We start from the raw sequence: 26,976 nt of genomic DNA, 5'->3' as shown, positions 1-26,976 counted from the left end.
AGCCTGGGGTTGTTTCTGGTGGGGCTGGCCTGTGACTGAGTGTGGAGGAGAACCGTGTCCCTCTGCAGCTGAATGCGCTAGCTCTGCTGAGCCGGCGTAGGAGAATTTCACAGTTTCCCCTCGGGCCAGGCACAGGCTCATACACAGAGACAGGGAGAGGTTTCCGAGAGCTACTGAACTACCAGTACATCAGGAACACTGCAGCTGTGAATCATAGCCCCAGCTCTGTTTGTAGAGTTAACATTGCCATAAGCAGGTATTTAGAATTACAGTGAAGTAACCGAAAAATCTTTAATTAGAAGAGACGAGACTAGCTCTACTGCCTGTGGCTGATAACATACCCATTCCTTAGGTAAAATTTCACAATTTTATTGGAAATACTTAACAGGGATCATAATTCGATATTAAAGAGTGAGAAATACTTTATTCTACCAAAGCCATAATTCATTCGAGCAGCTGCGCAGCAGCAATAGCTCCACGTCCCACGTCAGGATTGCCCCAGGTTGCCCCATCCCTGGGCGGGGGCCGAGCGTTGAGGGACAGACCACCTTCCAGCCAGGTCGGCGAGCATCATCCTCCAGCAGAGTCCAGCTTTGAAAAAGCTATATCAAATACCTCTTTGTAGTGCTCAACAAAATGCACTTCCAGTCCTTCTGTAATGAACCCAGCAAGGTCGTAATAATCCTTTTTGTTCTCTGATGGCAGAATGATACAGGTAACGCCTGCCCTCTTCGCCTGTGGGGAAATGAAACGAATGCAGTCTGTTGGGTCCCAGAAATCCATCCATCTACTAGAAACACGCTCTCCTACTTTAGAAAGCAAGAACAGCTATTTAGGAGCCTGATCTGGCTTTACTCTGTTCGTTGGCGAGCAGCAAGGGCATTCCGTATAGGAGATGAATGAAGGATGGATCGTGGCGTAGATCTCCCCAAGCCCCCAAAGCCCACATCTCCAGTCCCCCCTGCTCAGCTGCAGCGACAGCGGAAGCGGGAGGTAGTTTAGCAGGGCTATGTCAGCACACTGGGGGATTGTTCAGACCAATTCCTACGATTTTACAGAGTTTTAAAAGTCTGTTCCAACTTGGGTGAGGATAAACCCTAGAATCAAAGGAAGAATTAGAAAGAGCTTATCAGAGCAACCCGCTGCATCAGTATGCGTGACCCATTGTACAGAACCTTTTGCTACGGACACCTGCATCGGCAGGGGCGCAGGAAGGAGCCCGCTCAAGCGGCAGGTTTGTACCCCCTCGCTTTACGGGCGATCCTGCGCTCACCCCTGTCTGGCCACTCGCGCTCCTGCAAGTGCAGCCAGCGTCAGTGCCACAGACATCCCTCTCATGTGCTGGTCCTTCTGCAACGACCGTCACGAAACAAAATGCAAAATTACGCATTTTAAAGCCACGTGAGGAAAAGGAATCCCATCGCACAAGGCTGTCGCCCAAACAGGTTTGGGGACAGAACACTGGTGTGAAGCCCCAGCTCAACAGGCTGCTGACAGAGCGAATGCCGTTCTTGGAGACAGGAAAACGTGTGATGCAGGGCTGGGGTAGGCAGGAGCTGTGCAGATGCCAAGTACGGAGAGAGATTCAGTGCTTGGAAAAGAATTCTGAAAACTGCAAAGGGTTGAAACCAAAAAAGGAAGCGCTGCTATAAATCCACTGCTTGCAAGAGTCCTTCAGAGAACTCAGGCTATATAGCTTACTAAAAAAAAAAAGGATTAAGTAACTTGATTATGGTGTAGAAAGAAACCTTGCAGGGGAAAATGCAAGAGACTAAAAGTAAGTTCCTTCCATCTAAACCAGAAAAACATAGTGATATCTGTACGCAATTTTAAGTCAGACAAATTCAAGCTTGAACTGGGGAACAGAGCCTTAGCGTTAAGGACGATACCTTATGGATACCGTCAGATCTACACTGGATGCCCTCCTTAAACACGCGCTGCAGCCCAGCACAGATCACTGCACCATCCCAGCCTGTCACAGACAGCTTTAATAGCCGGACGACCCCTTCCACCCTTAATTCTACCAGTGCAGTAATGCCCTGGAACAAAGCCTGGGGTCCCACCTCCTTCCTCGCAGCCAGAGGTGCAGGCAAGACCCCCACGTTCCCCCAGCAGGCTTCTCCAGTGTGCACTGCACCCCTGCCTCTCCCACTCCGCTTGTCCCAGTCACTGCTGAGCCAAACCCAGGGCGCTCTCCCACAGATGATGCACAGAGACAAGACACGAGCTCTTACCGCAATAGTCTTCTCCTTGATTCCACCAACAGGAAGAATTTTTCCAGTTAATGACACCTCTCCAGTCATGGCCACGTTCTGCCTCACTGGGCAATTCATGGCCAGCGATAACAAAGCTGTTACTATAGTACACCCGGCACTTGGTCCGTCCTTTGGTGTTGCTCCCTGTTTAAAAAAAAAAAACAAGCACAACCCCCTGCCTTTAGCTCATTCAAAGAGTAGCGAAGCCAGACAACACCTTTGTCGTTGCTGTTTTAACGTGGCCCCGATTTCAGGGGGTCTCACAAAGGTTTCTGTGAAAGCGTCACTGATGGGATCCTGCTGTTTGAATTGGCCGATCTCTTAACAGCGATGTCGCTCCTCATCTTATTCATGAGGAATAATCCATCAGTCTACAATTTGGTTTCTGGCCTGATGCCACCACAATACTCATCAGGCTCAGGACTCTGAATAAGCAACAGGAGCAAAAATCGTGAATGCTTTGAAGCTTTTTGTTGACCTAAGCCAACCATGGAAACACGTAACAGGTCAGCATCACAAGGGAAGAGAGCATCAAGCGTCACAAAACAGTGGGGGACAATACTGAAAACCACTCAAGGCAGTAAAGATCATTCCGTTTAGAAATCCTGACAAAACCCAGGCCTAAACTAGTGACAGTCTGGATTTATCCGAGATCAAACAGATCTTTGAGGTAAGAGCAGAAGAAATTAATGCTTCCGAGGGAGTAGAGGCAGAGATAGTGTCTGCTGTTTTCTGATTCTCCAGGAAGCGAACACACAGATACCAACCAAGCACCTTGACGAACAGAGCAAGCTGCAACAAGGAGACTGTGCACCAGGTTAAAGCATGCAACAGTTCAGAAGCAAAGCTGGGGCAGAGTGATAGCACAAACTTTGTCTTCAGTAAAGCACCTGCCCAAAGCCCGTTACACAGCATACGAGCCCCTCCGAGCATCGTGTGCATTTATTTTCAGTCCCAAACACTGGAAAAATGCAACCGCTGCCATTATATGGACTTGGAACCATGGCACAGAGACCAAGAGTAGTGTTACTAACTAGGTGTGAGTGACCTGAAGCCTTTATGAAGGTCTGGTAACACAGAGACCTAAACTTTGGTTTCCGTGTAGCTGCATACAAGCTTTAATCCAAATCACTCATCTCTCTGCCATGGTTTCCCCACCTGCGGAACAGGGCCAACAGCTACAACAAAAGCCTAGGATTCATAGAATCATAGAATCGTTAAGGTTGGAAAAGACCCTTAAGATCATCGAGTCCAACCGTTAACCTATCACTGCCAAGTCCATCACTATACCATGTCCTCGAGCACCACGTCTATCCGTTCTTTAAATACCTCCAGGGATGGAGATTCAACCACTTCCCTGGGCAGCCTGTTCCAATGCTTGACCACCCCCTCGGTGAAGAATTTTTTCCTAATATCCAACCCAACCCTGCCCTGGCGCAGCTTGAGGCCGTTCCCTCTCGTCCCATCGCTCGTTCCTGGGGAGCGGAGACCGACCCCCCCGGCTCCAGCCTCCTTTCAGGCAGCTGCAGAGAGCGATGAGGGCTCCCCTCAGCCTCCTCTTCTCCAGACTACACAACCCCCATTCCTTCAGCCGCTCCTCATAACACTTGTACTCTAGACCCTTCACCAACTTCGTTGCCCTCCTCTGGCCACGCTCCAGCACCTCGATGTCCTTGTAGTGAGGGGCCCAACACTGAACACAGTGCTCGAGGTGTGGCCTCACCAGTGCCGAGTACAGGGGCACTATCACCTCCCTGGTCCTGCTGGCCACACTATTCCTGATACAGGCCAGGATGCCATTGGCCCTGTTGGCCACCTGGGCACACTGCTGGCTCGTGTTCAGGCGGCTGTCAACCAACACCCCCAGGTCCTTTTCCGCCAGACAGCTCTCCAGCCACTCCAATCCAGCCACTCCATTCCTTACAGCATTATCCAAGCCCCTGTATTCTTGCCGCATGCTTGCTGCAGAAAGGAATGGAAACATAGCTCATAAGAATGCTTTCACGGGATTCTGAGGAAAATCTCATCTTTTCTAGGTTTTACTGCTAGAATAGGGCGTTCTGCACAACGTACGGACAAATGAAGTGCTTTCCAGCTTCACGTCTAGGGGAGCAAACCAGCCGAGCTGCTACACATGCTCTGAACTCTGCATCAGTTTACCTCTGGCACATGCAAGTGGATATGGGAAGACATGAGAAAGTCGTTGTTGGGGTCCTTCTGCATCAGAAAGGCTCTTGCAAATGTGTAAGCTATTTTGGCACTCTCTTTCATTACATCGCCCAGCTGCCCTGTTACTTCCAGGGACCCATCCTTGTTCTCCTTGTCTTTGGGTCGCCTCAGGGATGTTTCAACAAACAGAGTGGAACCTCCTAAGAGTGAAAAGAAAAACAACATCCTGAGAAAAGTTAAAGGAAAATCAAACCAGAAGGTTTTGGTGATGCAGAGGCAACGTCAGGAATTTGGAACTGGGGCCCCGATGAGACTCTGGGGTAAAGGGCAGTTGAAACCTGCTCTCCGAATCCTTCCGGGAAGGCTAGCTAGAAATCTCAAAAGCACTGCACTGACAGTCTCCATTGCTTCTTTGGACTTCACACCCCACCAATACAGATGCAACCCCTATTTAGTGGAAATAGTCAGTTCTTGTAATGGTTTCAGGCTCTTCGTAGCCAAAAAGGTGGGCTCCTACCATAACACACTTCCAGCCAGTTCAGCTTTCCGGTGTCAGACACCTCTCACCTTCTCCACCACTTCCCTCTCAACTACTTCCATTCTACCCAAGGTCAATTAGAATACGCAGGGGTCACCTCCTTTGCTGCGTGCTGTATTTCCATACTGTGGTGCACATAGGCCCCCAAGTTCTTAGGGGAGCAATCCAATGCACGGTAACTAGCCAAAGGCACCCACCCCGACAGAGCGCTAGAATACCGCTATCTGCCCTTGACATGGAAAGCCACATCAGTGTTGTGGCATCACTGAAGAGATACAGCACGCCTCAGCTGTGCCGTAAGTCAGAATGGCACCTCCTCCTTTTAAGGAAGCAGACGAGGTCTTGTCCTCTCTGAAAAGCCTTACGCTTTGAGTCATTGATGTTCCTAAGGTATGCTGTTCTTATGGGATATGGAGCATAAAGAGAAAACACGCTGGCCTGAAGCTAAAATGAGCTTGGGTAAGGGAATAAGAAAGGGTCCCTTCTTCAGGGACACAGTCGTCAGATCTAAAAGGCCACAGAATTGAATTTTACTGGTGCCAGTAAACTTCACTGGACTCAGTAGGGAAAATTCAGTTTGACTATCACATTCAATTTTTGAAAATTATACAGAAATGTAGATGTTAACCCAAAAGTCGTTTTGTCTCACCCATAGCTGTCCAGGCCAGACCCATCACCACTCCTGGAGGAGTGGTTTCATACATGCGATCCACGGTGAAGATGGGCTTTCCTACAAAGTCCTGCAGGTTTTCGGGTGTTACTTGGACCGTCTCTGCTTCTCCACTCACAATTTTATAGGCAGATTTCCTCAGTACCTGAGTGAGACAGTAATTTGTTTCTGTAGAAAAAGCTGAGAAGGCTGAAGCACAGTGGTCGTGGTTACACACAACTTTCCCTCACCTTTTCTACTTGTTTCTGCAGATTCCTCACCCCACTCTCTCTGCAGTACTGCTTGATGAGAACAGTCAGGACATCCGATGTGATTTTGGCTTTGTTTTCATCCAAGCCACACAGAACTCGTGCTTGAGGGACCAAGTACCTCTGAAAGAAATCATCCCCCACATCCTTCTGTCAGCATTTGTCACAAAAGCCTGGTGGTTCCAATTCACTCAACTTCATCCTGCAATTAGCTCAATGTCATCTTCTGGAGTCCACAGCCTGTGGAACACTGGAGTTCCTTTAACTGGGCGTTCAAATCAGAGGAACTCCATCCAAAATGCCACGTGCCTATTTTCTTTGCACACAGTTGGATGTAAATATGTAAGCCTGAATCTGCCAAAAACATTTTATCAGATGTAATTCACAGCCCATCAGTGGTTTCGCTTACCTCTGCAATTGCAAGTTTCTCTTCTGCTACATATCCTGATACATTGATCACTTCCATTCTATCCCGCAGCGGCTCTGGGATGGTTTCCGTTACATTGGCAGTACAAATAAAAAGTACCTAGAAATATTACAAGATCCTATTAAGCATTTTCATTAACCTGCTGCTTTAGTCCAAGCGATAGTTCCTCAGTTCTGTGTTTCTCTATCTGAAGGGCTGAGCAAGATCATCTTCTCTGTGGAATCTAGTTTTTATCACAGGAAAAGTTTTGGATTTTAGAACAATGTAGTAGGATGTTTCCTACCCCCAAAACAAATTTTTAGAAATACACACAGCACAAACTGGGAAATTGGAATGGTCTGATACGGACCAGGAAACTATTTGCCTGGAGAGATCTAGATCTCACTTCTAAGTTATTGCCACCTTCTACGAAGTTAGCACAGAAGTGACCAAATTATGTATATATATTTCTAATCCATCAGTTCTGCAATTAATGTAAGCTGCACAAAGAGTGCAACAGTGTGCAGAGAGAACCAATTTCAAAAGCTTGACAGCAGCATGAAGCCACCTCACTTGATAGCGACTCTGCCAGTCATTGCATAGAAGAAAAACTCCCGCCTTTTGTAGCTGAGACCACACATCTCTGTGTCCCTAGCTCTACAGGGAGTTAGGGCTATAGGACACAGGCTGGTAATCGTGTTCTCTTAAGTATGTACAGACACTTGGGTTAAAGCCAACTCCTGCAGAGACAGCCCTGTACCACTCCTGTCTCAATCCCATCTGTCTGAATTTCCAACTGACTAAAATGTCGGCATCTTTTCACGGACAGGAAATCTCTGCATTGATACGCCTTCATACATTCCAGCTCTACAGCCTCTGCAGAAGAGAGAAATACCTTTGATAAATCCACAGGAACATCAAGGTAATGATCCAAGAAGTTAGAGTTCTGTTCTGGGTCCAACAGCTCTAGAAGGGCTGAGGATGGATCCCCTTGATATCCTCTTCCTATTTTATCCACCTATGGGAGAAAAACTTTAAATGTTCAAAGAAGTTTCTCACCACAATAAATTCTCACGCAAAGATTCTCTAAAGGCTCCATCTGAAAATCTTCATGTGTTTGTTCATAAACAGCCACTACCAGTCTATCAGTTTTCTGTGCATCCACCCAAGCCCCCACTGTCCTACCGCGTGAGGGCCTGACACACCTGGCAAGACACAGGACTTTAACAGTGTTGTAGAAAAGCACCACAAAGTCTCAGGGGGTGTGCATGCAATCAAAAGCAAGTGAGTTATCATGGATGAGTGGGTTACTACTTGTTAGACTAAGCTAAGCTACAGTCATAGACCAGTCCACCGTGGGAGGACTACAGGGTGCTAGCTTATACCATTTCCCCAATACGTAAGCTAAGACGTTCTCCTCACTCTGCCCAAGGTGCCAAGTGCCTACACACAGCCACTCCTCACAGCTCAGCTAGTGACCTCTGTTGCTTGCACAGAGTCATAGACTGATTGAGGCTGGTAGGGACTTCTCGAGGTCATCTTGTCCAACCCCACTGCTCAAGCAGGGCCACCTAGAGCCGGCTGCCCAGGACCCTGCCCAAGGTTGTTGTCTCTTCCAGCATTGTTCATGTCCTCAGAAGAAGAGGAAACAACAGGGCCACTCTCCACTGCTTTTTCTCCCTAAAGAGTAGCAATAACTAGATGGACATAATGCAGTTTGCTACTATGGCCAACACAAGTCTCCTCACCAGCACCACTTAAGTGCCATGACCTACAGGTTTCATTACCTTTCAAATCAAGATACTCATTGGTTACATTACACTGCAACTCATTACCCAGGTTCTTGGTCCCCCATACCATTCCCAAGACATCTGCTGTTGGTCCTTCCCAGGCCTGGCACACAAGGACGCTAGAGAGACCTTTAGCCTATTCTGAACACCTGCTATTATATCCTGTCCTTGCTTGCTTTTCCACCAAGCAGTAGGCCAGCAGCTCATTTATTCTCAAATCAGACCACAAACTGACTAAGCATCTTATTCCTCACAGTCTTGCTTTAGACCTGCTGAGAGAGTGACTCTTCCTAATAATCGCATGGGCAATGGTGGGTTTGTGCACAGTGATGGACCCACACCTGGGCAGGGAACACAAGAGCTACTGAAGCCTCCAAATATCCAGCCAGCTCCATTAGGATCCTCGCGATCCAAATAGCTGCAATTTAATGAGAAGGGCACAACTGAAATATTGAAGTTGAAGTCTCTTACAGGAAGAGAAAACAAAGGGTCTAAGGTATCACCGTCACCCAAAGAACTTGAGAGCCCTGCCTCATTTAAATGAAAAAACCTCTGGGATTTTTAAGAGAGTTACTGCTTCACCTTTCCTACTGGGGTCAAGAATTGATACATGTTTTTAAGAGCAAAAACGAGAAGACCAGATACATCACCTCATCAATCAGTATAAGCGGATTCTCTGTCTTGGTCTTCTTCAGACACTGGATGATTTTTCCTGGCATTGCTCCCACGTATGTCCTCCTGTTTTACCAGAGACTGTATTTAGAGAACCACTGTGAAGTACAGCACACATCACACGACAGCACGCAGCTGATGGAACAGGTATATCCTGCTGGGAAACAAGTCTCTATTTCTTCTACCTCTATCAGAAGCATTCTCCATCACCATACTGAGCACCAAGACCCATCTAGTCTCTTTCTAGTAGAGATCAGACATGAATTTTGGGTGAACACTCCCAGACTGCAGTTTTTATCTTTAGTTTTAACCACTTTTAAATTAGAGGGAAGCAAGGAGGTAAGGCTGAGAACAGAGATATTTGAATAGTGACTTCTTGCTTTTTGGGTAAAGAAACATTAGAAAAGGGAACGTTTCATTCCCTCACTTGGTAGGGACAAAAAAGGAAGATCAGTGTAAATCAAAAGATACGCTGGAGGAACAAACTGCTAACAGCAAAACACAATCTTTGTGCTAGAGGGAACTGGAATCCAGGAACGCGCAGAAGCAGAGCAAGAGCATAACAACAGAGTGAACGCTAAGAGGCACAGAGCAGAGAACATCCCAAGTATGTAAAATATTTCTCTCTGCTTCTGTATTATAGAATCACAGAATCATTAAGGTTGGATAAGACCCTTAAGATCATCAAGTCCAACCGTTAACCCAGCACTGCCAAGGCCACCACTAACCCGTGTCCCCAAGCACCACATCTCCCCGGCTGTTAAATCCCCCCAGGGATGGGGACTCAGCCCCTGCCCTGGGCAGCCTGGGCCAGGGCCTGACAGCCCTTTGGGGAAGGGATTGTTCCTAACATCCACCCCAAACCTGCCCTGGCGCAGCTTGAGGCCGTTCCCTCTTGTCCCATTGCTTGTTCCTGGGGAGAAGAGACCGACCCCCCGGCTCCAGCCTCCTTTCAGGCCATTGCAGAGAGTGATGAGGGCTCCCCTCAGCCTCCTCCAGACTAAACAACCCCAGAAGAACCCTATCATATAGGGCAGAACCTCGCAGGTTCAATTCACGCTGCAGAACTGCTACTCTTACTAGTTTGAAAACAGTGCTAGTTTTGTTTTCAGGTGTATGTGGAAGGAAAATAAACCCGTGGCAGGGTCGGATTTACTCCATTTGTATTCACACCTTCTTGTTCTCCCCATAAATACTCTTGTTCCCAAGTTTTCCTCATGCAGCACCTCCCTCCTGATTATTCAGAAACTGAGTCTCAATCACACCTGAACACGTGAATGACCCCGCTCAAACCGTCACCGTTCTCTAGCGCTGGCATTTATAGACAGACAGGAATTAGCATCTGGCATCGGTCCAATGCTTTTGAGTAGCTCACACAGCTTTTCAAAGATCTCCCATAAGCATTCACAAGAAGCAGGGAGCAACTGCACTTAGAGACCAGAATATGATTAGGTTCTAAACTCCGCCCTTTGCTATCCGCTTCACCTCTCCCTATATCCCAACTCCTGTCAGCAAGGGTTGGCAGAACAGAGAAGGAAAGTACGCACAGTGTCAAAACAGGAACCTACTGAAGTTGGACAACATTAGTAAAAATTGCTGGATAGAGAAACTGCTCAAGTTACACTGACCTGTGTCCTTTTATTTCTGCTACGTCAGTCATCCCTCCAACACTGAAGCGGAAGTACTCTCTGTTCAGGGCCCTGGCGATGGAGCGGGCAATGCTGGTCTTGCCAACCCCAGGGGGGCCATAAAAACAGAGGATCTTCCCCTGGGTGGATCCTCGCAGCTGGCTGACTGCTATAAATTCCTGCAGAACAGAGGAAGCACCAGTAGTGAACAGACTGCAACTGCAGCAACACCAAAACATATTTGTTATCAGGTCAAGCAACTATTACAAAATGAGCATCATAGACAAAACTAGTCCTCAAAGGAGCTGGGGAGGGCCAGGGGAGAAGCTAAGTAAGAGTTCTGTGCACCTCTTCCTTCTGGTTATTTACACACTTGGTTGTCCCTGGGCTGTGTGCTCTGTACTCATCTCACCAGGAGAAGCAGTCTCTCTCCCTCCACTGTCTTAAGAGTTGGAAGACAGACTTCTAGTTCTCCCAGCTTCCCAAGTTCTCACCTGAGTCTCTCAAGCTACAAGTCAGCATCTCCTACTGTACCACTTCTTCTTTGCTAAGTTAAACTTGCATCTTTTCACACTCCTATGCTAGGCAACCCTCAAATAACACTCGGCAGTTGAGAAATCAAAAGATCACGGTTCAGAACTGAAGTCTCACCTGCTCATACACTTACAGTGGAGAAATCACTGTGCAAGTGGGCAGAGAGATGCGGCTCCCCTGTAACAAGCTGGTTATTTAGTAAAGATGAGCCCTACAGCACTGAACTCCACAGCAATACTGCACGAGGACAATAGCACCAATCTAATTAAGGCTCAAACCTGTGCAGATATTTCTCAGTACCTTAAAATCATCAACTTCGCTTGCATTGCTACAACTGGGGAGTCTCCTCTGCGTGGAATTAATCACATCAATAATCAAAGGCACAGACCTGTATGATGCAACTCAATCTATTTCTGTATAAAGGCTGGGCCTAGTCAGCATGAATAGCGTTGACAAGCAACACAAGAGACTGATACTTAAAAGAGGTTATCTGCTTGCAAGTGTGCAACAGGCTTACCATAAAACATTCAAAATAATAAATCAGATAGTGAGATTTAGTCACAAGACTTGGGCACTCCTAGGGAAAGAAGCCCCCTTTGGCTGTCAGCAAGGAGATACTTCACAACCTTTATCTTTTTTCTAGAAGAGACTGGAACAAAGCAATTTAATAAAAGCAAAATCCCAGGATGTCTAAGAATTTACTATTGATTATGTATAATGGCATCGTACTGTTAGCTTAGGAGATGCCTATATGTTTCTATGCACAACAATTACTGAGGTGGCCTCAGTGCTGTCCCCAAGGCAACACAAAGCTCTGCTATATACAGCACGTGGGAACCGTCAGAGAAACTGCCTTACTGCACTCTCTGGAAGGCAATGGCCAAGTTGAAGGCTAGCTACACTCAACGGCTTCACTGAACCGCTAAGCTCTCACCACGATTTGTCAATGCGAAGTCAGTATCTGCACCTGCCTCCCCTCCACGGGGCACTTTCATGCACTTGCCCAGTATGATACAAGTGCTGCCAGACTGGGATTGTCTTTTACTGCTTGAACGCATTGGCTGGGTACAAGGAGGAGCCTATTCCTGTCCCCTGGAAAGGAAGGCCGTTTCCACAGCAAGCTGCCGAAGTTGTTGCAACCTGTTGCAAGTATCTACTCTCATCTAAAACAGCTTCCCTAACCACAGCAAGCACAGGCGGGACATCCTCAGGCAAAAGTGACAGAAGTTGCAGAGCAAGGCAACACTGAAAACTACCCTGTCTGCTTATGTGAGGGCTGTATTGCACTGCCTATAAATCCTTCAGCCTCCAACACAACTCTGGGGATAGGCAAAGGTTGTGAGGCAAACATGCATCTTTGCTGACTTCCCCCCCTCTTAATTTTAGAGGTATGAGTAGAAGTTCCATGTGTTTTGGAAAGGCAGTAACTTTGCCAGTCAAGTGGAACCATTTTAATAGTCTCTGAATGAACTGATTAAATTCCAGAGACTATTTCCCTTGGACACTTATTCACTTGCTCAGCAGTAAGGAGCAAAACAGTATATTGCTGTTCAAAATCAGAATATGACATTTATTGCCATAAGTAATTAAACACATTAACTGATCACCAGAACATTCTGTTCTTTGCTTCAGCTTTCTGTTTGATCCATGAATTGACACAAATTCAATGGAGAGCTGCAATCTGAAACACAACCAAAATGCCTGATGCCAAGCAGAGCGTGAAATGGGACACGCTGCCTATTCCTGCCTTACCAGAATTCGCTTCTTGACGTCATCCATTCCATAATGATCCTCCTCCAGAACTGCTCGGGCTCTGCTCAGCTCCAGGTTCTCCTCACTACACTTTCCCCACGGGATGGATGTCAGCCAGTCCAAGTAGTTCCGTGTAACACTGACAGAAACACACAAATGAGAGCGATTTGACAACAACCAGCTCATGCCATCCTCCACTACCTCCCAAAATAACCTCAGCCAGAACAAGTGGGATATAAACGACTCATGGAAGGGAGGCTATGAAAAGATCATCATTATCTGGGCAGTCATTGCTAACCTTTCATTATGGTCTTCATTCCTTGTGTCGTCGTCTCCCTCCCCCCCACCCCCCCCCAAAAAAAAAAAAAAATCAAAGCTTTTTTCCCCACAGCTTTTGCCTTCCTGAGACAAAGAACCCCCAACATACCATGCAAAGACCTAGACTTCTGCACACAAACTCCCCATTTGGTTTTTCGGTGTGGGGCTGGGTCCTGCCTCAAGATGGGCAGGATTGTTTGTAAGCTCTGCACTACTGTCAACTGTTTGGATCAGGTCATGAAACTTAACAATAGCAACCCAGTTTTCTCTGTTTCTCCAGTGGACCAAGACAATGTAAAGAAGAAAGACTCCTGGCTCAGAAGCAAGGAAAAACAGCTGGATGTACAACACGACAGAGAAAGACTTAAGGCTGGGAGATAAGGATGTTATTGCGGAAGCTAACGGTAGAGATAATCAGTTTAAACAGACCATGACTGAGGAGAAAACAAGCGCATAAAAGCAGAACTCATCTGTTCTAAAACTCTGCACACTCAGATCAGGGATTCAAATGTCCAGGGAGGACTGCAAGACGCAGCAAATAGTAAATAGTGCGCAGTCAGGAACACAGAGAAGCACAGCCTTCCCATGCTTGGCTGGCTGGTCCCAGGATTCGCTCGACCGCAATCGCCACACCAACAGAGCTTTGGCTTTTCTCTCCCAAGTGCTTCCTTTGCCAACTTGCCACCACTGTTACTGCTCCGAGGGAAAGGGAAAGGCACTGTGCTGGCTGGGAAGCCCAGCGTGTCTTTCCTAGCTTCCTCCCTCCTCCTCCTCGTCTATGATTATCAAGATGTTTCTCATCCAAATGACACATCTGACCTCAAACACAGTCGTTTACTCCATAAAAGATACTTTGTTTTAGAAGGAAAGATCCAGGACATTAAAGTGCTGATGAGTACGCTGACCGCTGTATTGTATAGCACACATGCCTCAACAGGCAAGCAATGTTCCAAGCGAGCTCAGTTTCTGACGATCCATGTCATGGATTATGTGGTAAAAGCTATTCACTCCTTTGCAATTCCAACCCTGCCCCACCACTTCAGGGACCACCTCAGGTAGCTTAGCCAATGTCACGTAACTAGCTTCTCTTCTCTCGCATCTAAGGAAAACACCTAAGTACAAGGGAGGATAGCCAAAATTAAGGGCTGAAGGAATCACTGCACATTTCACAGGGGGTAAGGAAGGGCACAGTTCTTATCCACAGCATTAGGCTGCAAGAGAAGACCTGAAATGATCAAAAGAGGTAAATTACAATAAAACACAGGAGATTTGGAGAACAATCCTATAGCTAGGATGTGATTGCATGCTACAGTCAGGGAAAACAACTATGACAAAAAAAGAAAAGAAAGTCATGAGGTAAGAGCTTCACAGAATTGTATTGATTTCTCTCATTCTCCCAACTAACCCTGAGAGCAGAGGACACAGCCATGCACTCACTTGAATTCTGAGGAGTGATTATCCAGCAAGCCCAACTTGTTCAACTCTTCGTCAATCACATCCATGACATGTTTTGGCACAACCAGCTCCTTTAGTCGCTCACGGAATTTCTCTTCTATAGCATCCTTGTCCTCTTTTTCCAGACCTAGCTCTTTCTTAATGATCTTCAATTGCTCTTGGAGAAGATATTTGCGATGTGTTTGCTTGATCTTCTCCTCAACCTAGACACAGCAACAAATACAGTAATTATTCTGTTCCTGGTACAACCCATCAAACGCTTCCAAATACTTCTCAGTTATGACCTTCTCAGTAACTGAAAATATGACTCGGAAATCATTTACAGCATGTTCCAATGTAAAAAGTGACTCTATGACATACTCCAGCTCCCTCCACATCTCGGTGGCCTCCACTGGCCATGATTCAGTACTTCAGTGTTTTGTTTATGCTGGGAAGACCAAAAGCTGGGCAGAGCAAGCCAGATGTGATCTCCCTAGTGCCAAATAGAAGGGAATAACCACTTCTCTCAACCTGCTGTCTACACAACTGCAAACAGAGCCCAGTATGCAGTTGGCCTTCCTTGCCACAAGGACAAGCTGCTAATTCATGGTCAGCTTCCTGCATAGCAGGGCCTCAAAGTCCTTTTCTGCAAAGCTATTTTCTATCCAGTTGGCACCCAGCCTGTCCTGTTGCACAGGGTTATTCCAACCCAGGTGTGGGACTATGAATTTTTCTTTGCTGAACTTGAGGAGGTTCTTACCGACTCCGAGGGACACCACTAGTAGCTAGCTGCAGTCAGACCTTACAGTGTTGATCACAACCCTTTCTGCCCAGTAGTCTAGCCAATTTTTTCACCCACTTTGTACTACATCCTTCCAGTCTGTAACATCCCAATTTGGTCACAAGAATACTATGGCTGACCATAACAAAGGCCTCGCTAACGTCAAAGTATACAACAGTCACTGTTTTCCCTTTGTGCTCTAGGCCTTCTTATCAGAGAAGGCAATCAGGTTGATGAGGCACAGTTTGCTCTTGGAAAATCCCTTCTGGCTCTTCCAAATCATGTCCTCCTTCATTTGCCTGTAGAGGGCTTTCAGAAGGATTTTCTCCATAATCTTCCCAGGGGTTGAGGGCAGACTGACATGTCTGTAGTCTCCCCAGTTCTCTTTCTTGAAGACGGGCATGGCATTTAAATTTTTCCACTCCCCAGGAACCTCTCCAATCACCACAGTGTTTTAAAGATGATTGAGACAACAAAACAGTGACATTCATAAGCCCTCTCAGCATCCTTGGATGCATCCCATCTGGTCCCACAGACTGCATGTGTCCAATTTGCTTAAGAAGTCTCCAATGATTCCTGCACCCTGGTCCAAAAGCATTTTGCATGTAGCATGAATTTTAAAAGCCCCAATTACTGGGAGTTAATAAACCCAGGAACTTTTGACTCAGTATACACAAATCTTTGCATTTCATATACTTAGCTACCATTTTGATGCAGTTATTGTATTCTGATTAAAACTTACAACAGTCAGGAACTGCTGCAGTTCACAGTGGTTAGCAGAGGGTCTCCTAAAATAACGTTGTGCTATTTACACTATTCTGTGCTATATACAGTATTATGCTGTATATTTTTACACAGATGCTTGGTAAACTGCAGTCCTCTAGGATTTACCTGCTTGCATGAAATTACAGCTTGGACGCATTTTAACAGCAGATGCCGTAGCCTCACGTCTTGTTACTTTTAAAACGTGCATGAAAAAAATCTAATTTCTAACAGAAGAATAATATCAAATTTTAACTCTAAAATAACCTCCCTTTAGAGTGTGTACCACTGTCTTGCTTTAAAAGTCTCCACTGGCCGTGCTAAGCATCACAGCGGTGGACATGATATAAATACATAGAAGGTATGTGTCACTTGAAAAAACTTACCTCCCTTCCAAGACGCTGCTGAAGTTTGCTCAGCTCATATTCCTTCTTTAGAAGGGAAAGGGCTTTGTAAAGCCGTTTGGGAATCTGGAAAAGACAGACACAAAATGACTTTTCAGACTCTGTACTCTTGGCAACTCCCCGTGAGAAAGGGAGAATAAAAAGCTCCCAGCAGGTTGTCTGGGAGAACTCTCCAGCACCTGCAGATGTAAAAAGACGAACCGTGTGGCAATCCCACAGCATGCAACCAATGCGCGAAAGACAATTATTTGCCACCAAAGATGCAGAGCATCCAGCCTTTCCCTTAAGGCAAGTTATTAATGACTTACTATATCCCTCAACAGGAACCTAATCACCGATATTAACCTGTCATCAAACACCATACTGAAGTCCCCTCTGTACTGAGGCTGGTAAAGAAACCATGCCGTATAGCAGACATACTTCTGACTCAGTTAGCATAGCCTTAGTTAAAAGCGTCATCTTACACTGGTTTCTTCCAAGATGTCTTGAAGTTCTTGCGACTCTGCCCCCGTTAGTGCTGCACCCATGTCACTCAGGTAGATAGGGTTATCTACCACACGTTGTCCAGCCTGCATCATCTGAAGTACAGACTCTCTGAAAAAATGATAATAAAACCCCAAATGCTCAGTAAACTTTTACATTCATAAGGGAGTATCCTTATAGAGTTATTTACTTGTTATGACAGAGTAAAGAAATGAAACACAGCTCAGTTTCATAGCAAAATAACTCATTTTTTAAAAATTTGACTAAGCCAGTACTCAGTAACAAACACATAAATCACTTAATGAAAGGAATGATTGATGATAAATAAAACTAAATACATGAAATGCTCTCTTAAGTTATGTAAAAATTTTGTGTGCCAGTATGCTAACACTCTTACTATGCTCATATTACATGGATCAGACCACGATACTTATTGCAGTGAGCTTCACTTAGACCCAGATCACCTGCCATAGGACTTATCGTCCTACTTCGGATTTAAGTTTCACATGAGGTTTTCAAAACTTCCCCTGTTTCCAACAATGGATGATAAAGCTTGCATCCCAAAACAAAATTCTAGGCGACGATTCAGCAAATCTCTCTTCTTCATTACAGCAAAAGAACAAGCGGAATAGAAAATCTCAGTGTACTCCAGCCTGAGAACACGCTGTTCCCAAAGCAGGGCAGCATGGGAAACACATACCTGTACAAGGGGTTCAAGGCAATGATGTCCCGGATTGTTTTGACAATTTCTGCAGTAAGTGCCTATAAACGCAACAAAGATGTCATCAACAAAAAGACTGGAAAAGGGCAGACAAGGCCTGTACAAGTACAAATATGACATTCCCCAACCTCTCCAGCACGGGAGCACAGCCAGCCAGCCCCTGGCCCCCCATCTGCAACGCTGTGCTGTAATGGTACTTGGTGGTGGGGCAGCTGTCCCTCCTGGGAGACACGGGAAGGCAAGAAGGACTACAGGCGGGCTTCCTGCACGCACAAAATTTAACTGCTTCTTGGCCAGAAGGTATCATCAGGTTGACCATTCAAGTCACCTTGGAGCAAAGACTCAGCTTGATAGAGGATATTACACAGATTTAAGGACAGCCCAAATTCTTCATTCAGCAACTTTCTGAAGTGACCAGTTCTAAGGAATTGAGCTGTCGTAATGAAAAATCATTATTTTTATATAACCCCCTCATGTAGTGACTGTGAGAAGGAGGAACTGGTTTCTGAGGCCTGAAATTAGAGCCTCATTTTAGAACTCTTCCTTTTAAGCAAGAAATATAGGTGCAACTCTGCAGGACAAGTCCAGGCTCGCATGATTAATTCACTCACTTTAACCTCTTCTGTGATCTGAAAATCTTCATGAACCACGTTCTCTACTTCTACCATGAGAACTTCCTGCGAGGAAGCAGCTACAGGATCTAGTACCACTTCCACAGCTTGGTCCTTTGCTCCAGGCTCCTCTTCAGCCTCCTTCTTAGAGCGCTTCTGCTTCCTTCTGACTTTTTGTTTGTTCTCAGGCTCCTCAGGCTCAACCTCTAGTTGCTTGTTTATACGAATTCTGAAAGCCAAAAGAAACCAGCTACAACCAATTCCCTTCCGTTATATGTGATTTCAGCTCTTCAGCATGAAAAGGAAACAGGCTAAGTTGTATTTTGAGTAAACTAAAATTTCAAACTTTAACAATGGTGACTGATTGTATGTGTTTTGACAAGATTTAGCTTTTGCTTCATTTTGTCAAAATAAGGCTTGATTTAGTAAAACAGTAATAATGAAGTGGTAGATACCGACAGGACTTACTAAGTAAACTTATAAGTAAGTCACCATACATAAAAGTTAACTGACCACTGAATCAGCCTATTGGTGTGTGAACGAGAGGCCAAGGGCAGCTGACAGCACCTTTATCATAGACTGTGTTAGTTTAAACCAGCTGCAGAACTACAAAAACAGATTTCTAACGATTAAAAGAAAAATAATCTAAAAATGTCGGTGAACACACACGCACACAAATCTCAATATCACGGACTGTCTGACTTCTCAGCGACAAGTTGCAGCACATGAACAGAACGATTAGTAAGGCATCGTTGTTAGTATGTCTGCTCAGGAGCTAGTTTCTCCAGCTCCATGAGCCAACAACTCTGATGTGGGCTGATACCCTCTTCTTGTCTCTCCTGAAAAGCAAGTTCACTGTTTCACTTAAATTCTGAATATAATGTTCTGCTTTTTCAGTTTTCTGATTCTCAGCAATCAATCTCTCTGCTTTAAAACACATCTGCTGCATTATCTACTGTAATACAAATATTACATACCATGTGTATAACAGACCTTGAAGTCATTCCATAGCGAGACATTTGAAATTTTGCTTTATTACACAAAGAGATTTCCTAGGTTATGATTTTGAAAGAGATCAAACCCACAATATATTCCACAACAATTAACTGAGTCCCCTAAAAGGGACAGGCTAGATCACATGGCATAATCACCTTCCAAAAAATTAGTTTCCCTGTTACTGTTTCTAAACGTCTCAGAATTTTGCCTGCTGTGCATACAGCCTCACGTCAGACCTTGTCAATACAGATTATGACCTACAGTTCTCCAGAAAGGGATCAAAATCTTGCCCCCTCCACTGTCTTAAAAGGTTACCCCACTAAAGACGAGTGCTAGACAAACACTCAGGAACTGCAACAGCCTTTGACAAAGGTGTCTCACTAGGCTGTGAATACGGAGTCCAAAAAACCTTGTGGGGTAGCAGCCTCCCAGCTGTCGTGGTTTAACCCCAGTCGGGAACTAAGCATCACCCAGCCGCTCGCTCACTGCCCCCACCCCAGCGGGATGGGGGAGAGAATTGGAAGGGTGAAAGTCAGAAAACTCGTGGGTTGAGATAAGAACAGTTTAATAATTGAAGTAAAATGAAATAGAATAGTAGTAGTAATAATAATAATATACAAAACAAGTGATACACGATACAGTTGCTCACCACCTGCCAACTGATGCCCAGCCCGTCCCTGAGCAGCGATCGCTGCCCCCCAGCCAGCTCCCCCCAGTTTCTATACTGGGCATGACGCCACAGGGTATGGAATAGCCCTGGGGCCAGGCGGGGGCAGCCCCCCTGGCTGTGCCCCCTCCCAGCTCCTTGGGCACCGGGCAGAGCACGGGAAGCTGAAAAGCCCTTGACCAGTGTGAGCGCTGCTCAGCCACAACTGAAACATCAGTGTGGTGTCAACATGATTCTCATCCTAAATCCAAACACAGCACCGTACCAGCTACTAGGAAGAAAAAAATCAACTCTATCCCAGCTGAAACCAGGACACCAGCTCACAGGACAACTGCCATTATGTGCATTTTCCATGCGATCTCCTTCAAAAAAATAAGACTTCCTCAACTACTCTGACTATCTGCCACTAGCAGATTTTACTACTCTTGTCAACAGAATAGAGTCACAGACAACGATGTCCAAAAACATTTTCTGGAGGGTGGGGCTGCTGGTGGTGGAAATCAGTTGCTGGGTAGAAGAACATCCCCTCACAGGGCAACCGGAAAGGAGCCTGGCAGCAGCCAGCTGGCCAGTCAGCATGCAAATATCTCTGGATTGACTACAGAACCTGCTGCCCTGACCCAGAAGGCATGCTAGAAGGTGTATGGGGAGAGCTAAGGGAGGCATTTAGAAATGAGAGGACCCACACTTGCAGGACATCACATTTCATTATTTTGGCTGCTGATACAACAGTTTCCTTTTCTATATTTTTCCCTGCAAATACAGCATGCTCCTCAGATCTGATATCCAGTGTGGTTCCTGTGGACATGACTGATCAGTGCCCTGTGTCTCAGGCAAATAAATAAAGCCCAATTCCCCACACCTTCCAAGCAAACCAAAACCAATAGCTGCCTATTTCCAAAATCTAATCAAACAAGGTTGTGCTTTGATAATGCAGCAGGATGTCTAAGACTTCATTTGGAAAGGAGCTGACTTGCAAACTGTGCAAATTCAGCTTCGAGAAGTACTGCCCATTCATTGCTGCCCAGAACAAATGCAACTGAAGCAAAGTGAGTGGGAGGAAAAAACCAATGCTTCGAAGCAAAGCCCACCCTGAATCTGTCTCCCCCACCATGGTTCTCTCCTTGTATTTTTCCTTGTAATGGAAATTAATTATTTGATGCTTTTAAAACCACAATTTTATATTGTCTTAGCTCAAAGTACTTCACACAAATAGCTAAACCTATATTCCCAACAATAATCTACTTCGATTCAGTTCTGGGACAAGATTATGCACACAAGACATAATTGCAGTTCTGGACCACTTCGTTTTTTTAAAGCAATAACACTGGCTTGAATTAGTTCCAGAGAATTTCTTTCACCATTACTAAACGTTGCTGTACTTGTCAAAGAAACTGCTAAACTTCAGCTTAATGAATGCTTGCTTGCATCACAGTACAGTTTATATGAGAATGACATGCACCAGCTCTTCCTTTTTTGGGCTAACCTGACGCATTTGTAACAGCACACGGAATATCGGGGCTGGAGCACCAGAGCACTATCAGGTAACAAAGCAAAAGCTTGCCACACACGAGTTGTGTATGAAAATGCATACACATAGTGAAAACAATAAAGGAATATATCTATTTATAAAGAAGTCTGGTGAGATGCAGCGGAAGTACAAGTAATTACCTTCGGTGTCCCATGACTATCATCCGCAGCTTGTCTCCGAGGTCCTGCATTTCATGAATCTGTACGAAAGTTCCCATCTGGTAGATCTCATTCAGATCCTCCACCACATCAGATTCATTGCTATGGAGGAAAAAAATTGGAGTAGATGTTCAGAATCTTGAGAAAGCAGCTAAGATTAAAAAAAAGACAGAAACAATCACTGGTTGCAGATCTTGAAACTGGACTCAGGAGCAGAGACACCTCACCTTACCCCCACTGCTACCACCACGTAGCCCCGTTCCAAATCACCCAACGACCTGGACGGTTCATCTCCCTCCCAAATAATAACAGCCTTTCCTAAAGCAAGACTCAAGCTCCTAGCAGTGCTGGTGGTGGCAATGAAAACTGTCACAGTGAGAGGATGGTCCAAGCCTATAAGCAATTTCTGTAATACTATCCAAGGCAGGGAATTTCAGATCATAGCTTTTAGTGTAAATGCAGCCTAGTCATGAAAATAGCTTATTTTTAAATTTTTAAAAAGATCAAGAGAAACAACTTACTTATCATCCTTTTTAAGAAAAACACCAGCATAAGGCTGGGCAAGACGAACTTTCCTCCTCAGCAGCTCAACCAGCTTCTTATTTTTTACCTAGGACAACAAGAGGTATGAAGTCAGAGGCGGATTTTCTGTAAGCTTTGCACCCTCAGCATGTAAGGCCAGGCATGGTGAAACCCTATGACTGAATTATGAAGTCTAACATCGTTTTTTTTCTAGCCTTGCCGTCATTAGGGGACAGTAATATGGAAGTGGAAGAGTATTAGAGAAACATGAACTTTGAGTATTTAAAACAAGCCACTGAGTACACAAGACAAGCTCGAAGGCAGGGGGGGGAAACTAGGCCTAATCTGTACAAGTCTTAGAAGCAAGAAACCTCTCAGTCACTTGAATAACACTTTATAAAAGCTTCTGTTGCCATCATTGCTCCCTTCCCCTTCCATACCTGCACGTCCCAGCTCTCCACTCCCACTGGGGAGCTAGTCCAATCTTCCCCACCCATTGCCTGAATTCTGCCCACCCAGCCTAGTTTAAATCCTCTTCTCCAAAGCCCCCTCTGTTCAATTGCTCTCCGACACCCACCAGCCTACCCGAGTCCCTGCTTTGAGTCCCAGCCAGTATTTCTTCCTGCTTTACTTTCGTACTCCCCTCCGCTCCCTGGGTGCCACACATCTGTCCCTGGCACCGCTGTAACTGTTATCACAGCAGGCTGAACCCCCAGTGACCAAGAAAATGCCTCCTTGTGAATTCTGCTGCTGCATGAAGTCACACTGCCGACCACCGAGCGTTCTTTCAAAGTGATGGACGTAAGCTGCATTGCTCAACGCTTTTGACAATAAACAGCATGGTCTTGACAGAGCAGCGTGACCGATACCACCGTTGTTGGCCTATTCTACTCTTGGCACACCTATTTTAATTTTGCACAATGTCTAGCAAAACTGTGCTTGCCAGTGTCAGACATTAACAGAAAGAACAAAATTAATAATTCCGTATTCACTGTAGAGATTTCACATTGTCAGGAAATAAAGTATTAAATGGCAGCACAATGAATTCGCAGGATAAGAGAGAGCATTTAACAATTATCCTGATGTAAGACACTGTTGACCTATGCACTGAAATTAATGACTTACACATAGAAGTGTCATATGGTGCCTAAAGACCATAATAATATACAATCTTCTCCTTCCCCCAACACATCTAGAAAGACACTAAAAGTTGCACATAGTAGATCTGGACATGCAAAAAATATTACCGTAGAAATAACATTATGATAAACAAGACTACAGGAACAGGAAACTCTTGATTCAGTTCTTGTTACATCTACTCCAAAATCAGATTGGTAAAATATTAGTGAGGAGCAAAAACATGAGTACTTGTTCCAAAACAGTTGCAGTTCAGGAGGAAGAAGTATTTCTGGCCTGTGAGCTCAAGTCACATATCAAAGATCAAATTTATGGCTCTTAAAAATACATATAGAGGTGCAGAGGGGAAAGATCACACTCCGAAATGTTGAGATTACCATCCCCATCTCTCAGCACCCTCTCCCACCATAGCAGCGTTGCTCTACACTGAATTCATGCTTTCTTCTTGCAGCTCACGGTTTACTGCCTTCACAAATATTGTTCTTGGTGCTATGACACAAACCCGTGAAGCTAAACCAAGGACACATTTGCTTAACCTTCAGAAAAAGAACACGGAGGAGACAGCAGACTCGGAAAGAGTTTCTGTGTGAATCACTGACCTTCCCTGTTAGAAGCAGCGTTACCGACTCTGATGCAATACTTGTGAAACGTGAAGCCCGTAACTACCCCAAAAGAAACCGCTATTCCAACACGGTCAGGCTATATAGTTAGAAATAAGCACTAAGAAGCAGAAGGCTGTAGAGTGTTACACACCTTGCTACCCGCCCCAGTACTCTACGATTAAAAGAAACCGGGAGAGACAAGGAGTATGGCTTGGAGGAGAAGAGCGCCCCGGCATTGCCAGAGGCTGGGCGGCAAGCCCAGGCACCCGGGCCCGCGGCCACGCCGCCCACCATACGGCCCGGGCCGAAAGGCTGCCGGCCCCCTTAAGGGCTCCGGGCCAAGGCCAGGCAAAGCCCCGCTCGGCAGCCGGGGCAACACCGCCCCGGAGCCATCGCCCGCCCCGCGGCCCCGGGCTGGGCTCGGCGGCGGTCAGCGAGCCCCTTCCAGCCGAGCCGGCTGGGGCGGCGAGGGCGAGCCCCCGGCCCCGGGACCGCCCCGCCGGGCTGGGCCGGGCCGGGCCGGGCCGGGCTCGGCGGCCCCTCACCTCGATGATCTTAATGAAGCGCGGGAAGACGGGGTTGCGCGTCACGGCGATGAGAGGGACGTTGGGGAAATGCTCCGGGACGAGCAGCGGCGTCAGCGCCGTCATCACCGGCCCGGCCCCGCCAGCGTCCGCCCCGCCGCCGCCGCCGCCGCCGCCGCCGCTACCGTCCTCGCCGCCGCCGCCCTCCAGCGCGTCGCCCCCCGCCAGGCCGCCGGGGCTCCGCTGGTGCCAGCGCGGGCCGGTGCTGAAGGCGGCGCGGGCCGGCGGCGCGGAGCCCCGCGGGGCCGGGGGGGCCGCGGAGGAGGCGGCCGCCAAGAGGCGGCGCCGCGCGGGCCCCAGCAGCGCCGGCCGCCAGCGCCCGCAGAGCCGCAAGCAGCGGGCGGCCGCCATGCTGCCGGCGCGCGCCCCTGCGCCACTTCCGCCGCCCGCCCCGCCCCGCCCCGCCGCGGCGCGCAGGCGCCGGGAGCGCCGGGCCCCGTCCTGCCGAGGGGCGCGTGGCGGCGCGCACGTCCGAGCCCGCCCGGGGTGGCGGGTTCGCGCCCCGGCCCCGGCCCCGGCCCCGGCCCCGGCCCGGGCCGAGCGCCCCTTGCGGGCGGGGGCGCGGCGGCCGCCGGCGGGGATTTCTGAGGGGACGGGCGGCCGCTGGGTTCCCGCGCTCTCCTGAGGGGGCTCCGCCCCGCCGCCCTTGCGGCAGCCCGGCCACCGCCGAGCCTCGCCGCTCCCCGGGCGTGGGTGGCGGGTGCGCAGGAGGCAAACCGGCCCGGGGAAACGAGCGGAGAGATGCTGGGGGAAGGGGGTGCGTGGCCAAAAATGGGCTCGGGCTCCCGTGAATGTCCCTTTGGCCACCGCCCCAACCTCGCCCTCAGCAGGCCAGGACCTCGGTGGTCCCCAGGACCGTGCCCAGACAGCTGTTGAGTACCTCCATGCGTGGAGGCCCCCCAGCCTCTCTGGGCACCCTGTGCCAGCGCGCAGTCGCCCTCACAGTAAAAAAGTGTTTCCTTGCGTTAAGAAGGAACCTCCCGTGTTCCGGTCTGTGCCCTTGGCCTCTTGTCCTGTCGCTGGGCACTGCTGAGAGGCATCTGGCTCCATCTTCCTTACAGCTGCCCTTCAGGTATCGGTGTACATCGGTAAGATCCCCCTGAACCTTCTCTCCTCCAGGTTGAACAGTCCCAGCTCTCTCCGCCTTTCCTCATGGGAGATGCTCCAGTCCCTTCATCTTCCTGGCCCTTCCCTGGGCTCTCCGGTGTGCCCTCTTGTATTCAGGAGCCCAGAACTGGATACCGCACGCCAGCTGCGGCCTCACCAGAGCGGAGCAGAGGGGAAGGATCACCTCCCTCAGCCTGCTGCCAAGGCTCCTCCTGACGCAGCCCCCATCGGCCGCCTTCGCAGCACGGGCAGACTGCTGTCTCCTGCTCAACTCGGTGTCCGCCAGGACCTCCGGGTCCGTTTCTGCAAAGCTGCTTTCCAGCTGTGTGGCCCCCAGCATGTACTGGTGCATGGAGTTATTCCTCCCCAAGTGCAAGACTTTGCATTTCTCTTTGTTGAGCTTCATGAAGTTCCTGTCATCCCATTTCTCCAGCCTGTTGAAAGATGAAATGAAATTTAAAGATTCAAGGGAGCCTTGAGACTTGTCTCAGTGGTATCCAGTGAAAGGACAAGAGGCAATGGGCGCAAATTGAAATACAAGAGGTTCTATTTAAAGAAAGAAAAAGGTTTTTTACTGTGAGGGTGATTGAACACTGGCACAGGTTGCCCAGAGAGGCTGTGGAACCTACATCCCTGGAGGTGTTCAAAATCCAACTGGATGAAGTCCTGAGCAGCCTGCTCTAGTTGACCCTGCTTTGAGCAGAGGGGTTTGACTACGGATGATCTCCAGAGATCCCTCAGCCAAACCACCTGTACCACGCAGGAGGGTCTGCATGGCTGGGAAGGCAGGAGGCGTGGACTTGTCTGCACGTGCACCCCAAGTACACCAATAGGCTCTAATGGCCCTGGGCAGCCTCACCTGAGCCCAGGAGCTCTAAGCTCAGCCCTGGGCCTTCGTAGGCTGAGCTGTATCACTGGAGGAGTACAGGCCTCTAGTTCAGCAACAGCTGTGACCATGCCTGGCTGTGGACCCTGTTGATATGAACCCCAATCCCTGGACTAACTTTTCAGAGCTTGACCTCAGCCTTGCCTTGTCACTGTGTGCCTGCCCAGCAATCACCAGACCTGGCCTGACCGCAGACCTGCTTCGTCACCGTGCTACTGTCTGTCCATCCTCTCTGAGTCTGTGCTGCTTGCCTTTCTTGGGTACTGTGGAACTGGGCCCTGACTGGTGATGCCCTTGCCCCATCGGCTGTGTTATTCACCTCGGTTCCTGTCCCTTAGGGAAGAGAAGACAAGAAAAAAGGATATCAAGGGGAGAAGAACTAGCAGCTTTCACTTTGCTCAAATACCATGCTGTTAATGCAACATTTCAGCGAGTAATGTAAACTCATTATTGTTTAAGCCTCAGACACCTCTTCCACATAACCTTTGTTTGGGGTGGGGTTCCTAGATGGAAGTGTGTGCTTGTGCGCTGGGTACTACATGGGAAGTAAGCCTTGTGCAGCTTTGCCAGTTCATAGGCATATGCAAAAGATGGCATCAAAGAAAAAGCT

The 26,976-nt window shown here is 47.6% G+C and overlaps 1 protein-coding gene across 3 annotated transcripts; it reads right to left on the bottom strand.

Annotated features, from left to right (window-relative positions):
* Positions 1-329: 329 nt before the first annotated feature.
* LONP1 (lon peptidase 1, mitochondrial) lies at positions 330-24,535 on the bottom strand. Of its 3 annotated transcripts, XM_082331369.1 has the most exons (18): positions 24,335-24,535; positions 22,050-22,138; positions 21,511-21,630; positions 18,177-18,405; positions 17,545-17,606; positions 16,826-16,955; positions 16,344-16,427; positions 14,418-14,638; positions 12,663-12,801; positions 10,377-10,555; positions 8,727-8,814; positions 7,182-7,304; positions 6,290-6,406; positions 5,863-6,003; positions 5,612-5,777; positions 4,416-4,624; positions 2,235-2,399; positions 330-735 (listed from the first exon to the last, which is right to left on the bottom strand). In XM_082331369.1, exons 1-18 carry the CDS (start codon positions 24,437-24,439, stop codon positions 571-573), a joined length of 2,532 nt encoding a protein of 843 aa, XP_082187495.1. In that variant the 5' UTR covers positions 24,440-24,535; the 3' UTR covers positions 330-570. The 3 variants fall into 3 exon arrangements, 2 of the variants coding, with proteins under 2 accessions (XP_082187495.1, XP_082187496.1); XM_082331370.1 differs by lacking the exon at positions 24,335-24,535 and having other exon boundaries at positions 21,511-21,679; XR_014230311.1 differs by lacking the exons at positions 330-735; positions 2,235-2,399 and adding an exon at positions 2,406-4,217 and having other exon boundaries at positions 4,329-4,624; positions 24,335-24,528.
* Positions 24,536-26,976: the final 2,441 nt, after the last annotated feature.

Source organism: Platalea leucorodia (genome assembly GCF_965183815.1).
Source record: "Platalea leucorodia genome assembly, chromosome: 21".
Classification (NCBI taxonomy): Eukaryota; Metazoa; Chordata; class Aves; order Pelecaniformes; family Threskiornithidae; genus Platalea; species Platalea leucorodia.
This window is presented reverse-complemented; position numbering and strand designations above follow the sequence as displayed.